Source organism: Ursus americanus, chromosome 8 (assembly GCF_024610735.1).
Source record: "Ursus americanus isolate L20-20 chromosome 8, mUrsAme1.1.p, whole genome shotgun sequence".
Lineage (NCBI taxonomy): Eukaryota > Metazoa > Chordata > Mammalia > Carnivora > Ursidae > Ursus > Ursus americanus.
The window spans coordinates 51,854,762-51,868,417 of NC_142134.1; the positions used below are offsets into that span (position 1 = coordinate 51,854,762).

Here is a 13,656-nt window from a genome sequence, read left to right on the forward strand (position 1 = left end):
AAGATTCCTGATTATGTTCATTATCCTGTGCTTTCTAAAGATTGAAAAGATAAGCGATATATTTTAGAAGTATTTTCAATGGAGTGAACAGAAAAGGAATTTTCTGGTTAAGTTTCAATTTGTCAAAGAATTCAATTAACAGGAAACATCCTATCCCCTGAAAATCATGATAAATCTCAGGTATGATTAGTTCTTGGGGCACCTGGGTGGTTCAGTCAGTTGAGTGTTCAACTCTTTTTTTTTTTTTTTTTTAGATTTTATTTATTTATTTATTTATTTGACAGAGAGAGAGACAGCCAGCGAGAGAGGGAACACAAGCAGGGGGGAGTGGGAGAGGAAGAAGCAGGCTCCTAGCAGAGGAGCCTGATGCGGGGCTCGATCCTGTAACGCCAGAATCATGCCCTGAGCCGAAGGCAGACGCTTAACCGCTGTGCCACCCAGGCGCCCCAAGTGTTCAACTCTTGATCTCAGCTCAGGTCTTGATCCCAGAGTCATGAGTTCAAGCCCTGTGTTGGGCTCCACGCCCACTAAAAAAAGAAGAAGGAAAAGGAGGAGAAGAAGAAGAAGAAAAGGTGAAACAGCTCATATTAAATTTTCTTCGGATTCCCTGCTTAATTTTCTTTAGTCTCTGGATAAGCCTCTGCATAATTGAACTCTGAAGAGTTTTTCCAAAACAGTATCTATCTAGGTAGCCCACAGTCCAAGAACTATTTAGTTTCTGGAATTACTTGAAAAAATTCAGAAGGCAAAAGTTGTGCAAATTCTTGGCACATTCCTTGGACAAGTCAGATAGTGCTGGCTACCAGTTCTAATGTGGTTACATTTCCAGTTAAACAAGAAATTTGAAATTCAGCTACTTATTCCTACAGTCTGCCGCAGTTATTATAATGACACTTGATGGTTATAAGTTATAGAAAATACAGCACTTACAAAAATCCTTAATAAAGTGAACATAAAAGAATTATTTGATCATTAAACAAGCTGACTGTGACTTTGGTCCATTCAATTTTATACAACGTCGTTCAGTACATTATATATTCCCATTCCTAAACTGCTTTCAAAATTCCAGTTTTGGACTTTGGCATATAAGCTGACAAATGAACACTTTGAGCCAAAGCTTGGTGAAACTCGTTGCCAACCAACAGTTCCATTTTTGCAGTTTCTCCATCGTAGTTGTGTAATTATTTAAATATTTGCTTGCATATTGTTATTTCCTAAGAATGTGAGAAAATGGAAAAATGAAAATGCAGATTCTAGAGCTAAATTGAGGCTCACAAGCTTAGTAAAAAAGTAGAAATAAGATAAACTGTAGGTCAGAGCTTTATAAATATTCTACAGGTCTCTTTCAAATGCAAAGGGTTAGGTCCAAAAATGAGAGTGATGAAATTTGTCTCTCAGAAGGTAGAATGCTTTTGCTTTCTTATAGCTACTGACCAATCTACTTTAAGATAAATTTTACACATGACTGGTGTAATAGTTTCCTAGAGCTGTTGTAACAAAGTACCACAAACACAAAGGCTTAAAAGAAATTCATTCTCTTACTGTTCTGGAGTCCAGAAGCCCAAAATCAAGATGGCAGCAAGGCCATATTCCACCTAAAGGCTCAAGAGAAGAATCCTTCCTTTCCTCTTTCCTTGCTTCTGGTACTTACTAGTTATCCCTGGCATTCCTTGGTTTGAAGCTACATCATGCCAATCTCTGTTGTCACCTGGCCTTCTTCCCTGCATATCTTCTCATAAGAGTATCAGTCATTGGATTTAGGGCCCACCTTAATCAGTATGACTTCATTTTAACTAATTACACCTGCAAAGAACCTACTTCCAGATAAGATCACATTTTCAGATTCCAGGTGGACATGGTTTTCGGGGGGTACTATTTGACTCAGTAAAGCTAGGTTCATGGATCATGATTAAGATTTCATGAAGTCTAATTGTTAATTCTAAATCAAGTCATATTTGGTGGTGAAAGATCAGAAATTTACTCAAATTTGCTCAGGTAAAAGGGATTTTGCTGTAAGGAAACAATTCTTAAGGGGAGTTCAAGGAAAACAGAACAATCAGGACAAAAATTAGGGCACGTCAGGGTTCCTTAACTTACAAATATGTAGACATTTAAAGACCATTACTGCTTTGCATTGATATAATTCAGCTGAAAGTTCCATCTGCTGCTGAGTCTTCATTCACAGCCATGATATTTTGTTTGGCTCAGCTCAGCCTATGGACTGCATTTTCTTGGTTCAGGTGCCACTGCAGGCTTAGTCAGGTGTGTGTGTGTGAGAGAGAGAGAGAGAGAGGGAGGGAGGAGAGAGAGAAAGAGAGAGAATATGTAGGGCTGGGATAGGAACCACTCTCTCTCTCTTTTTTTTAAGACTTTATTTATGTATTTGACAGAGAGAGACAGCCAGTGAGAGAGGGAACACAAGCAGGGGGAGTGGGAGAGGAAGAAGCAGGCTCCTAGCAGAGGAGCCTGATGTGGGGCTCGATCCCAGAACGCCGGGATCACGCCCTGAGCCGAAGGCAGACGCTTAACGACTGAGCCACCCAGGCGCCCCAGGAACCACTCTCTTAAAAGAGTTTGCAGGAGGGGAGGCAATTATTATCCTAATACGTTTTGATAAATGAATCTCTTCTGCCTTTACTGTAGTGAAGAAGTATTTGTCATAAGTTTACTTTCTTAATTATTTTAATCATATAAAACAACATGAGTCTGGCATCCCAAGCTTCATAATAAAAATACACTGTAATGTGATTGTTCAAAGTTTAATTACTGTGAAAATTCTTTCAGTTCTATAATCATTTATTGTCCTAGTACTAGCAATTTGAGGAAAGAAGCAATTTGAGAAAATATAACTCCAAATAATTTCTCATTTTACCACCACTATTGGAAAAAATTATTGGGGGGTAGAATTTCTTTGATTTTCAGGATATAATTTACAAAAATACTACATTATAATATATATTTTTAAATTTCTTGAGTTTGTCATCTTATTTTTTTCTCTTCTGTAACTCAGAAGCCCTGAATTGGTTTAATCATCAACCTTGGGTTATAAACACATTCCTCATTGGTGCATGGATTGTCCTTATTCATTCATACAGTCATTCACTTATCATTTAATGAGCATATTTGAAGCCACCAATCTGCCCAAGACTAAAGCTTTAATAGGAATATATCTACTTTGTACTCATTCTCCCATCATGTCCCCCTGTGTTCCCTCCTTCCCTTTGTACTTCAGGGGTAACCACTACCCTGAGCTTTGCTTTTGAACGTTATAAACAAGTTATCATATTACATCACTAAGATTATTCATGTTGTTCATACCTGTAGTTTTTTTCATATTTTGAAAATATTTAGTTATAGTTTGTTTTCCCTACTACTTAAATAATACTTAGTCTTGATCAAACAAATTTAAGAAAGCTGATAGGGGCACTTGGGTGGCTCAGTTGGTTATAAGCATCTGCCTTCCGCTCACGTCCTGATCCCAGGGTCCTGGGATGGAGCCCTGCATCAGGCTCTCTGCTTAGCAGGGAGTCTGCTTCTTTCTCTCCCTCTGCCCTTCCCCCTGCTTGTGCTCTCTCTTTTCCTCTTTCTCACTCTCTTCCTCTCTCTCAAATAAATACATAAAATCTTAAAAAACAAAAAAGGAAAAGAAAGCTGATATAACTAATGATGACGCAGGTCAGCCTTCACAGTTTAAACTGAAGAGAGATGTGCATGGAGACTAAGATATTACAATTCAAATAAAGTCTTTAAATTACTGTGACAAACAAGTTAATCATTAACGTCTTGGTCATATTAGACCAAAATGATTCAGACTCCATATTTTTTGTCTTTATCAGTCATCAGTGAAACATGTCAAACTTATTTAGTTCAGTACAGATAAATTATTATTGTATGCCAAAATATATTTCAATTTTAGCAAATCTAAGCCAAGATGTCAGTGATATCTGGAAAGACACTAAAATAAAGCACAATTTTTTCAAGTTTCATAGTGATTATGCCAGATGGTTAATTTCTCTGTGACCAGTGGTATACGGATGATTCATATATATAGTTTGTGAAAATACTCTGGACAGATTTAGCTAGTTCATTTCAAACTGAAAAGCAAATAAGTAATTTCAGATAAACAGAACAGACACATTTTTTAAATCTGCATTAAATATTTAAATATTTTTGCATTTTTATGTTTGATTATAGTTTTACCTTAGTCTATTTTCACTATGCATAACTTTAGCCTCCTATGACCCCAATTCACCCCTTTAAACTATCACCCTGCTCAACATCTGTAGCATTCAATAAGAACACAGTTTATCTTCTACCTCATCTTCTGTTAATCACTCCTCCAAACTATATACTCTAGAACTGCACTGTCCAATGTAATAGCCACATGTAGCTAGATTTTAAAATTAAATTAAAAATTCAGTTCCCTGGTTGTAATAGCCACTTTTTAAGTGTTATATAGTCACATTTTTCATCATCTTCACTGTTATTAACTGGTCCTTATTACCATCTCTCCTTGGGATTTTCGCAGTTGTCTTATACTTGGTTACCCTAATTCTATACTTCCACTTCTACATTGTTTTCAACCCAGCAGCTAGGATGATTCTTTCATTATATATATATACATATATACACACACACACACACACATATATATATATATATAACTTATGTAGAGCCTAGTATGTACCAGTTACTATTCCAGGCACTTTACAAATGTCAACTTATTTATTCCTCATAATGACCCTCAGAGAAAGAAACTACTATTCCTGTTTTACAGATGAGAGGAAAATAACACATAGGAAGACTAAGTAATTTGCCCAAGGTTGCCTGGCTCATGGAACATAAATCATATCATGTCACTACTCTGTTTAAAATACTTCAATAATTCTCCCATCTCAGCCAAAGTCCTTCCAAAGACCAAAGGCCTAAAAGGCTACATGTGATCAGCATTCCTCTTCTACTCCATTTTCCTCCATAGCAATTTATTTATTCTCTTGTCTATCTCTCCCCAAACAAATTAAGTTCCACCAGGGTGGGCAGGGATTTCTGTCCCGCTCTCCACTACCAATTTTTTTCCAAGTGCCCAAAGCAATGCCTTGTGTAGCAGGCACTCTAAATAATCATTGCACAAATAAATGTATCCTTCTCATTTACTGCAAGTGGAAACAAACGTTTAAGGAAGGAGGTTAAAAGCAGAAATTTCAGAATTCCTGAATTTTAGAATTGTATAAATTCCATTTATTTGTTTACTTACTTATTATTTTTAGGGGGTGGGGGAGCAGAGGGAGAGAGAATGGAGAATCTTAAGTTGGCTCCATTCCCAGTGCAGAGCCCAACACGGGGCTTGATCTCAAAACCCTGGGATCATGACCTGAGCCAAAATCAAGAGTCAGTCCCTTAGCCAACTGAGCCACCCAGGCACCCTTAAATTCAATTTATTTATGTGTTCCAATCCTTAGGGCTTACTAATCTTGTAAGTGTTTGTAAAGTCAAACAATATTTACAAAGTCATAAGTTGTGTAAAATTAAAATTTATGAGCATATACAAAACTCCATTTAATGGGTAAATTACTCAGAGAAAAAATGAAAATGAAAAGCACCACTTTTTTGTTATTTAAATATGACAGATTAAAAAAAAAAAAAACACCTTGAGAGGGAGCACTTAAAAGAGAGTAGGTTTTGGTCGGTTTAATTGTTGGATGAAGATGAACTTAAATGGATTGTCTGCTACTCTAAATGCCCAAGAACAAAGCACTGACTTTTGGGCAGTTCTAGCAAATGACCAACTATGGCCAGTTCCATTCTAAGATGATTGCTCCCTTGTGTAATACCTGAAAAACAATTCAGTGAGTACAGTATCTTTAATATTTTTCAGACCAAGTAAAGGACGTAGAAAAGACCAGTGGATACCCATCGAGAATAATAATCGAATATAATTTCAAACTATGGTAGTGGTCAGTTTCAAAAGCTGAATGCTATTTCATATTATTGTATTCTTTTTTCAACTTCATCTTCTAATACATGTGCACTTGAGGTTCATTTGCTTTTTTTTTTTTTTACATTAAACTGCTTAAACCCACTGCATTGGGTCTTCCTTTGGATGAAAAAAAGTTATTCTGGATATATTTAAAACATTTTCAAGAAATATTTTTATTTCCATATTCACAAGAACCATCTAGCTAATTTGTAAACATGCTCACTTCTGGGTGTCACTCAGAGATCCTTATTCTCTAGATTCGGGAGTGGAGCCCAGGAACCTACGTTTCAGACCATTCTTTGAGAACTACTCGACTCAAAGCTATTTTCATATTTTGCAGCTTACAAAATATTAATTTTAGAAATGCAAAGAGGGGAAGGCAAAAACTCCGGTGGCTGTCAGAAGGAACAAGAATGAGTAGCTCACGTTGTGCCATGTTGTAAAACTTTTCCTCAGTGTGCAGATCTTCTGTTCTTGAGGAGGAAATCAGTTCATTTGCACCGAGTAATTAACCGTCTTTCAACCAGTTCCGCCCATGTCTCTCAGGATGACCCCCAAAAGTCATGAACTCATCTTCGCGGCATAACGTAAAGCTCGGTTCGTCCTGCGTGCTCTCACAAGGGCCTCTGGGACCGGGTTCTCTTCCCGCCACAAGGGCCCCTCCTCCGCTTGCCCTTTGGGGCCAATCCTCCCAGAGGCGCTCCGCACGGCAAGTCTTGGCGCCAACCGGGTGGCGGCGCTGTCCGCCCCGCGCGCGCCCGCCTCGGGCCCGAGGGAGGCGGAGGCACGGCCGGCGGAGGAAGGGGAGGGAGCGAGGCGCGCGCCCTGCTCTCGCGTGCTCTCGCACCGCTCGCGTGACCGGCTGGTGTGTGCGCGAAGGGCCGGCTCCCGGGGGCACGGACGGCCGGGCGCGCGCCGCTGCGAGGGGCGTCCGGGTCCCGGTCGGCGGACCCGGCCGGCGGGAGGTGCGGGCGGGCGGGCCGCGGGGGTCCCGGGCGGACACGGGCGCACACGCTCCCGGAGGAGCCTTCTCTGAGGCTGCTCTTCCTCGGCCAGACGGAGAGCGGCAGTGTCTCCCCGCCCAGCGCACACTCGCCCCGCGTCTCCCCCCGCGGCGGCTGCTCCTCCTCGGCACCGCCAGCCCCAGCGCCGCTCCGGGGCGGGCGGCGGCGGCGGCGGGACCCGCGGAGCCGCTTTGTGTGCAGCCCGACGAGGGGCGGCGGCGCAACCACCTGACAGAGGCCCGGGCGCTCGATGCACCTTCCGCCCGCATGAGGAGGAGAAGGTAAAGGCGGCGGCGGCTCGGCTCCCGCCCTCGGTTGGTGGAGGGAGGGGACGGAAGGGGAGACCGGAGGGGGGGGGCGCGGGACCGAGGCCCGGCGGGGCTGCCCGGAGGTGCCAGTAAGGCCTCGGCAGCGCCGGACGGCGCCGAGCAGTCGGGGGCGAGAGAAGCCGCCAGGGTCCCTCCGCCGAAGTTGAAGGAACAAAATGTGAAGTGCGGAGCCGCGTCAGCCGCTTCCTGGCGTGGGGTTTGGGGTGAAGGGCGGCTTGTTTTCCCCTCCCGTGGGACAGGGGAGGGGCGGGAGCGTGGCGGGGGCGCCGGGGGTCCCGAAGCTCGGCCCGGCAAAGGCGTTCGTTTCCCGGAGCCACCGCTGCGTGTGGGTCCGGTTGGGTCCCTAGTTTTGCGGCCTAAGCCGAGCCCTATAGGCCTCGCGTCTCCTTTCCCGGAGGGGACTGGCCGGGCGGGGACTCGGGGCTTCTCTCCGACCGAGCGGGGACCGTGAGGGCCTCGCCGGGCTCGGGAGGCTGCCAAACTTCGGACCTCGGTGCTTGGCGGTGGATTTCATTGTGAAAGGCGGAATGGGAAACTCCTGGCGCTGCTCGGCGCTTCCCGCGGCCGCGGCGGCTGGTGCCGGAGAGCCCCGTGGGCCCGCGACTGGCTGGGCCCGCGTGAGTGGGGGTGGCGGGGCGGCCACCGGGGTCCAGGCCCGGGGAGGGGCGAGTGGCGGGGCCGCCGCCGAGTCCCAGGCCTCCCCGGAGAAAGGGCCCTTTGCAGATTAGAGATTTTTGAAATGAAAAAAGAGGTTACAAAGTCTCCCTTTTCTCGCTGAACTTTTGTTTTCTGACCGATAGAGGCCGGTAGAGGACTGTGAAAGAAAAGTTGTCCCCCAGGATGGACTTCACCGCGCAGCCCAAGCCTGCCACTGCCCTCTGTGGCGTCGTGAGTGCAGACGGGAAGATCGCTTACCCTCCGGGGGTAAAGGAGATCACCGACAAGATCACCACCGATGAAATGATCAAGCGACTGAAGGTAAGCGTCTGGACACAGTGTTCACACTTCAGACGTTTGTGGTAGGAGGTGCTCTTTCCTGTGGTATTACTGCACTGCTAGGCCTGGCCTTTACAATTTCACCTACCCAGGTTTTTTTACGTTTCTCATCATCTCGTTTTTTACCCTCTCTTCAAGGTATTGTTCTTTCTTGGCTGTATCTTTGAATAGTTCTGTAGGGATACAATAATTATGGGAAATTCAAAGGAGTGTGCCTGTTTTTTCAAACATAAGAATTTAAGTACTTTTTTATAACTTTTTTCTGGAAATGTTTATGAGAATACTGTTCAAAGTAGCTTACAACCTTAAATGTAGGCAATAGCTTGCCTAGGAGGGTTCCTATTTCCGTTAATTTCTGAGGAGACTAAAAGCATTTTATTAAATTGTTACAATTTTCTAATATCCAGAAGCTTAAATATGAATTTAGTATGGTTAAACTTTGACAGAATGTACTAACTTCAAAATTCAGACTTAAAGTAATGATTTAGGTCCGCATGTTCAAAGGGGTTTTCAAGAGAGAATATTTTAGCTCTTTTTAAGTTATCTTATTTAAAAACCATGGTAATCCTAAGATCAAGGTTATAAGTTTGAGCCTTATGTTGGTGGTCAGCTTTTTGTTTTCTGTTGCATGGACATAGATTGTGCCCACAGCCTTCCGAGATAAGTGCTATTCTTGTTAAGAGATCAACTTGGTGTGGGGCGCCTGGGTGGCTCAGTCGTTAAGCGTCTGCCTTTGGCTCAGGGCCTGATCCCGGTGTTCTGGGATCGGGCCCCACATCAGGCTCCTCCGCTGGAAGCCTGCTTCTTCTCCCATTCCCCCTGCTTGTGTTCCCTCTCTGGCTGGCTGTCTCTATCTCTGTCAAATAAATAAATAAATAAATAAATCTTTAAAAAAAATAAAAGAGATCAACTTGATGCAGTGGTTCTCAGCCAGGGCATGCATTTTCTCCCTTCCTTCCTTTTTTCCTTCCTTCCCTCCTTCCTTCCTTCCTCCACAGCCAGTGTGGAGCCCTGTGTGGGACTTGAACTCAGGACCCTGAGATCAAGAGTCCCAAAACTCAACCGACTGAGCCACCCAGGTGCCCCTCAGCCATCTTTGACCCCCAAGGAACATTTGTCAGTGCTGAAAATATTTTGGTTGTCACAGCTAGGGCTAAATTGGAGCAAGGAAAGGGAAAGACTTGAGGGAGGAAGTCCAGCTAGGAAACTGATAATATTGTAGGTGAAAGATGTTGAGATCTTGAAGCTGGGCAATGATAGTGGGAAGAGAGGTAAGGAAGGATCCAAGAAATGTTTCAGAGTTAGAATCAGACTTGGTGGGAGGTGAGGGAAGAAACAGTGTTGACAGTTTCTCTTCCTTGGGCAACTTGATGAAATGTATTTTTAGGGGATGATCTTGCCCCTTTGTTCTAGAGCTTAGGGTAGTGCCTACTAAATGTTTATGATGTTGTGAGTTCTTAATGAATATTTAAAGTATTCTTTTACTTTAGTTTTTAAAATCTAATTAGATTCTGCAATTTGTTGCCTCCTTTGAAGGAAAAGGACATAATACCTTCCATTAAAATAAACTTGATACTAAAGATAATACATGAGGTGAGGTGCTTAATTGATGCTTCTTAAGGTTATATTGAGTGTTTGGAGATGCTGAAAAATTATGAAATACAAAGCTATTAAGTAAACAATTTTTAGATCTTTTGATTTTTATTTTCATATCAAGAATATTGAAATCTTGAATTCTAGTGATGGATAATCTGGTTAAAAAAGTTACAACCATATGTACTTCTTCTACTTGTGGGTAGATTATCAGAAATGCTGTTATATAAATGGACATATAACCAAGTCCAGAATGAGCTTTGGGTTAGGCTATCATTTGTTATGAGTTCTTTGGGAAGTTAAAATTGACATACATATTAACCAGTTTGAATGTCCTGCTTAAATTTTGCTTTTCTCAAGAATCTTATGATTTTGTTTTCCTCTTGTTTTTCTGTTTTGGTTTTGTACTTTCTAGGCCCTTGTTAAAGTGGTACTGTCCCATTGGAAGCATGGATTTTTAACAATGTTTAACTATTTTTGATAATTTTTGTGTTTATTAGACCCTTAATTATGGGCAAATTTTATAAATTGAGTAGTTTTTTTTTTTTATTATAGCAACAATGTTCAAATGCTGTATAGATGCAAACAGAGCTTAAAGGCAGGTAAAATCTTAGTGGAATTCAGAGATGTTTGGTCCATTCTCCTCAGTTTTCAAGAATGGGACAAACATTTTTACAATAGAACCGTAATTTTAGAGTTAGAAGGATCTTAAGAGAAATTCTAGAACTCCCTGTATTTCATGAATGAGAAAATTTGGGCCAGTGGCCAAATAATATGTACCGAGCTCAGGCATAGTGTGGCTTAGTGACAGAGCCAGGGCAGTAGCATCATATTTATTTTCATTCTTATAGCTGATTTTCTTCAAAGGAATCTAAATCGAACTAAGAAGTTGTGATTTTTATTATGCAATTGAAAATGGTAAAGTAAAAAGAGAAGGAAATCAGTGAGTTAATTTGCTCTTTTGCAAGGAAATAATAGGACATCATTTTTTTTTTTAACATTAGAAACAATTGTAATGCTTTGAGGCATTCTTGAAAATGGTTCTTAGAGTATGTCTTTGGAATAGCGAAGATATACTTTTGTATATATATTACAGGTTTTAATTTCAGTTTCTAAGGAATTACTTCAAATATTCTTATGTCCAATCACGCTGGCCTTCGGTCAGTTCCTTGAGCATGCCATGTTCATTTCTGCCTAGATAGATTCCACATTACATAACCCATACGTGTACTCTTCTTCCCAACTTCCTTTGTCATTCATTATTCATCTCTTGTCACTCATTTGTTCTTCTTAAGGGAAGTCTCTTAGATTCCCTTTTAGCTCCTTCATATCATTTATTGCAGATATGATATTATATTTATGCCTATGTTTATTTGGTTTGTTTCCCCAACTTCTGTGTAAGCTTCATGAATACAGGTACCATGTCTCTTTTTGTTTACTTTTATACCCTGCCTGCACCAAGCTTAATGCCTGGCACATAGTTAAGTGCCCAGCAAATACTTGGTCAGTGGACAAATGAATACTTTGTATTAATATTGGATTAGAAAAAATAGTAGTGGATTAGATAAGTATTTGTAATTTTGAAATGAAGGATAATTTGAAGATATTTTGAATTGCAGCTAAGTCTTTCCTGAGATTGCAAGATACCAGAGATGATAACATGAATATTTAGAATTTTAGAACCAAAAGGTAGCTTAGAGGTTACTTGGTTCTGTTCTGATTTTCCAGATGAAGAAACGGAGTCTGACATGTTGTGACCAACCCTAGTTACAGAAAGCTGAAAACTGTCACTAACAGTTTTGTTGCTTAGGTTTGCCTGGCTGGCTCAGTTGTAGAGCATGCAACTCTTGATTTCGTTGTCATGAGTTCAGGCCCCATGTTGGGCATGCAGCCTACTTTTTAAAATAAACAAACAGTTTTGTTACTTAAATTACAATTATTTATTAATTTTAGAAATATTAAAGGCCATACAAAAGTTATCTGTTTGAAAGGACAGTGGATTGTTTACTACCAACGTTACATTAAGCATCAAGATCTATAGTTCACAAATAGCCTTCCTTCTATATAGTTAAGGATTCTGAAACTAATGTAGCAGTCATGTCTGACGAATTTTATAACACATTCAAAATACACCTATAAACAGTGTTGTACAAAGTTCCGTTGAGTGCTTCTGCCCACAGTTAGTTATACACAGTCTGTTTCAAATCATGTATTAATATAGAACTACGTGCTACTCAACATTTTATTCCTTCCTTTCTTGCTATTTGGGAAGTGGAAGGTCCTTGATAAACCTTGATTTTTAGAGGGACGGACCAGGTTGAAGATTTAAGTATTTATTTATTTAGGGACACCTGGGTGGCTCAGTCATTAAGCGTCTGCCTTCTGCTCAGGGCATGATCCCGGCGTTCTGGGATCAAGTCCCGCATGAGGCTCCTCAGCTGGGAGCCTGCTACTTCCTCTCCCACTGCCCCTGCTTGTGTTCCCTCTCTTGCTGGCTGTCTCTCTCTCTCTGTCAAATAAATAAATAAAATCTTAAAAAAAAGAAAAAAAAAAAAGACTCTCCATGTCTTAAAAATATATATATATATAAGTATTTATTTATTTAAGTAATATCTGCACCCAATGTGGGGCTTGAACTCACGACCCTGAGATCAGGAGTCATACACACCAACTGAGCCAGCCAGGGGCCCTAAAGATTATTTCTTATGTCTGTTTCTTATTACCCGGTCTCAGAGTTCGGTACCCCAGACATTTCTCTGGCTATTAACTTCATACTCAAATCTGCCATATTCATTCAGTCACAGAATCAAATCAAAATTCGTATTACTTTGGTGCTCAGAAGTAGGAAAGGTTAAATAAATAACAGGGTTTCATTGTTCTGAGTATGTCCCTCTTTTTTCTCCTACCAGGTGTTATTTCTGTATTTTCTTTGTATTTTTCTGTCACCTTCTCTTTGTGTTAACCATTCCCTCTGCCCCACACTCTCTCTTCTGCTTTCTAGTATGGCTTGTTTGATATAGTTAGGAATTAGGATATGGTGGGCTTGACTTAAGGTAGGGCATCTCTCTCTTCTCATCAAATGTAGGTTGTGAGAGGGAAGAATAGATTAGGGGCAGGAAGGCCATGAATTCGTTCCCTTCTTTTCTTTCCTCCAGGTGGATCCCAGAAATACCTACTTTGGTTATAATTATTTTCACTTCCATAAAAGATTTTTATTTATCCCTAAATGCCATATAGGATGCTAATTTTACATATAATTCAGTATTGACTTCCAGTCTAAATCTGTTCATGTATTTTATTTTAATGTTTGTATTAAATCTTCTTTGCAGAAGATTCTGCTAGGAAATTAAAAAATTAAATAGGCAAGATTTCTTGAAATAAAGCCCTGTAATATAGCCAATATGTATTTGGGAAGTAATGCTAACTGTATACAGTTCTTATTTTAGACTTCCATTTGTATAGAGGAACTATTCTGCTCATTTGTTGCTGTGTAACAAACTACCCCAAACCTAGTGGTTTAAAACAGCAAGATTTTTTTTTAATTTTATTATGGTAAAATATATATAACATAAATTTTATCATTTTAATAATTTTTAAGAGTACAGTTTTGTGGTATCAAGCACATTCACATTATTGTGCAACCCATCACTGCCTTTCATCTCCACACTTTTTCATATTCCCCAACTGAAACTTTGTACCCATTAAACAGTAACTCTTGGGGCACCTGGGTGGCTCAGTGGGTCAAGTGGTTAAGGGT

General features: G+C 40.9%; 2 protein-coding genes across 5 annotated transcripts in view; one reads left to right on the forward strand and one right to left on the reverse strand.

Annotated features, from left to right (window-relative positions):
* Nucleotides 1-289: 289 nt before the first annotated feature.
* On the reverse strand, nucleotides 290-7,824 carry LOC148109586 (uncharacterized). The gene is made up of 3 exons (XM_087863918.1): nucleotides 7,746-7,824; nucleotides 6,404-7,629; nucleotides 290-527 (listed from the first exon to the last, which is right to left on the reverse strand). Exons 1-2 carry the CDS (start codon nucleotides 7,822-7,824, stop codon nucleotides 6,539-6,541), a joined length of 1,170 nt encoding a protein of 389 aa, XP_087720044.1. The 3' UTR covers nucleotides 290-527; nucleotides 6,404-6,538.
* The window catches only part of PDS5A (PDS5 cohesin associated factor A), a 145,354-nt gene continuing 138,802 nt past the window's right edge, over nucleotides 7,105-13,656 (forward strand). For 3 of the 4 annotated variants that reach the window (XM_045815991.2, XM_045815993.2, XM_087864196.1), the window contains exons 1-2: nucleotides 7,105-7,262; nucleotides 8,111-8,288. In XM_045815991.2, the coding sequence (XP_045671947.2) occupies nucleotides 8,151-8,288 (138 nt within the window). In that variant the 5' untranslated portion in view covers nucleotides 7,105-7,262; nucleotides 8,111-8,150. Of the gene's footprint in view, nucleotides 7,263-7,335; nucleotides 7,473-8,110; nucleotides 8,289-13,656 lie in introns of those variants that run through there. The other variant, XM_045815992.2, reaches the window with a different exon arrangement.

Excerpts from the sequence above, each read along its gene's own strand:
- LOC148109586 (XM_087863918.1), bottom strand. The coding sequence starts at position 7,824 with ATGAAATCCACCGCCAAGCACCGAGGTCCGAAGTTTGGCAGCCTCCCG. Across the intron at positions 7,630-7,745 it reads GCCCTCACGGTCCCCGCTCG|CGGTGGCTCCGGGAAACGAA; the intron begins GTCGGAGAGAAG and ends ACCCACACGCAG.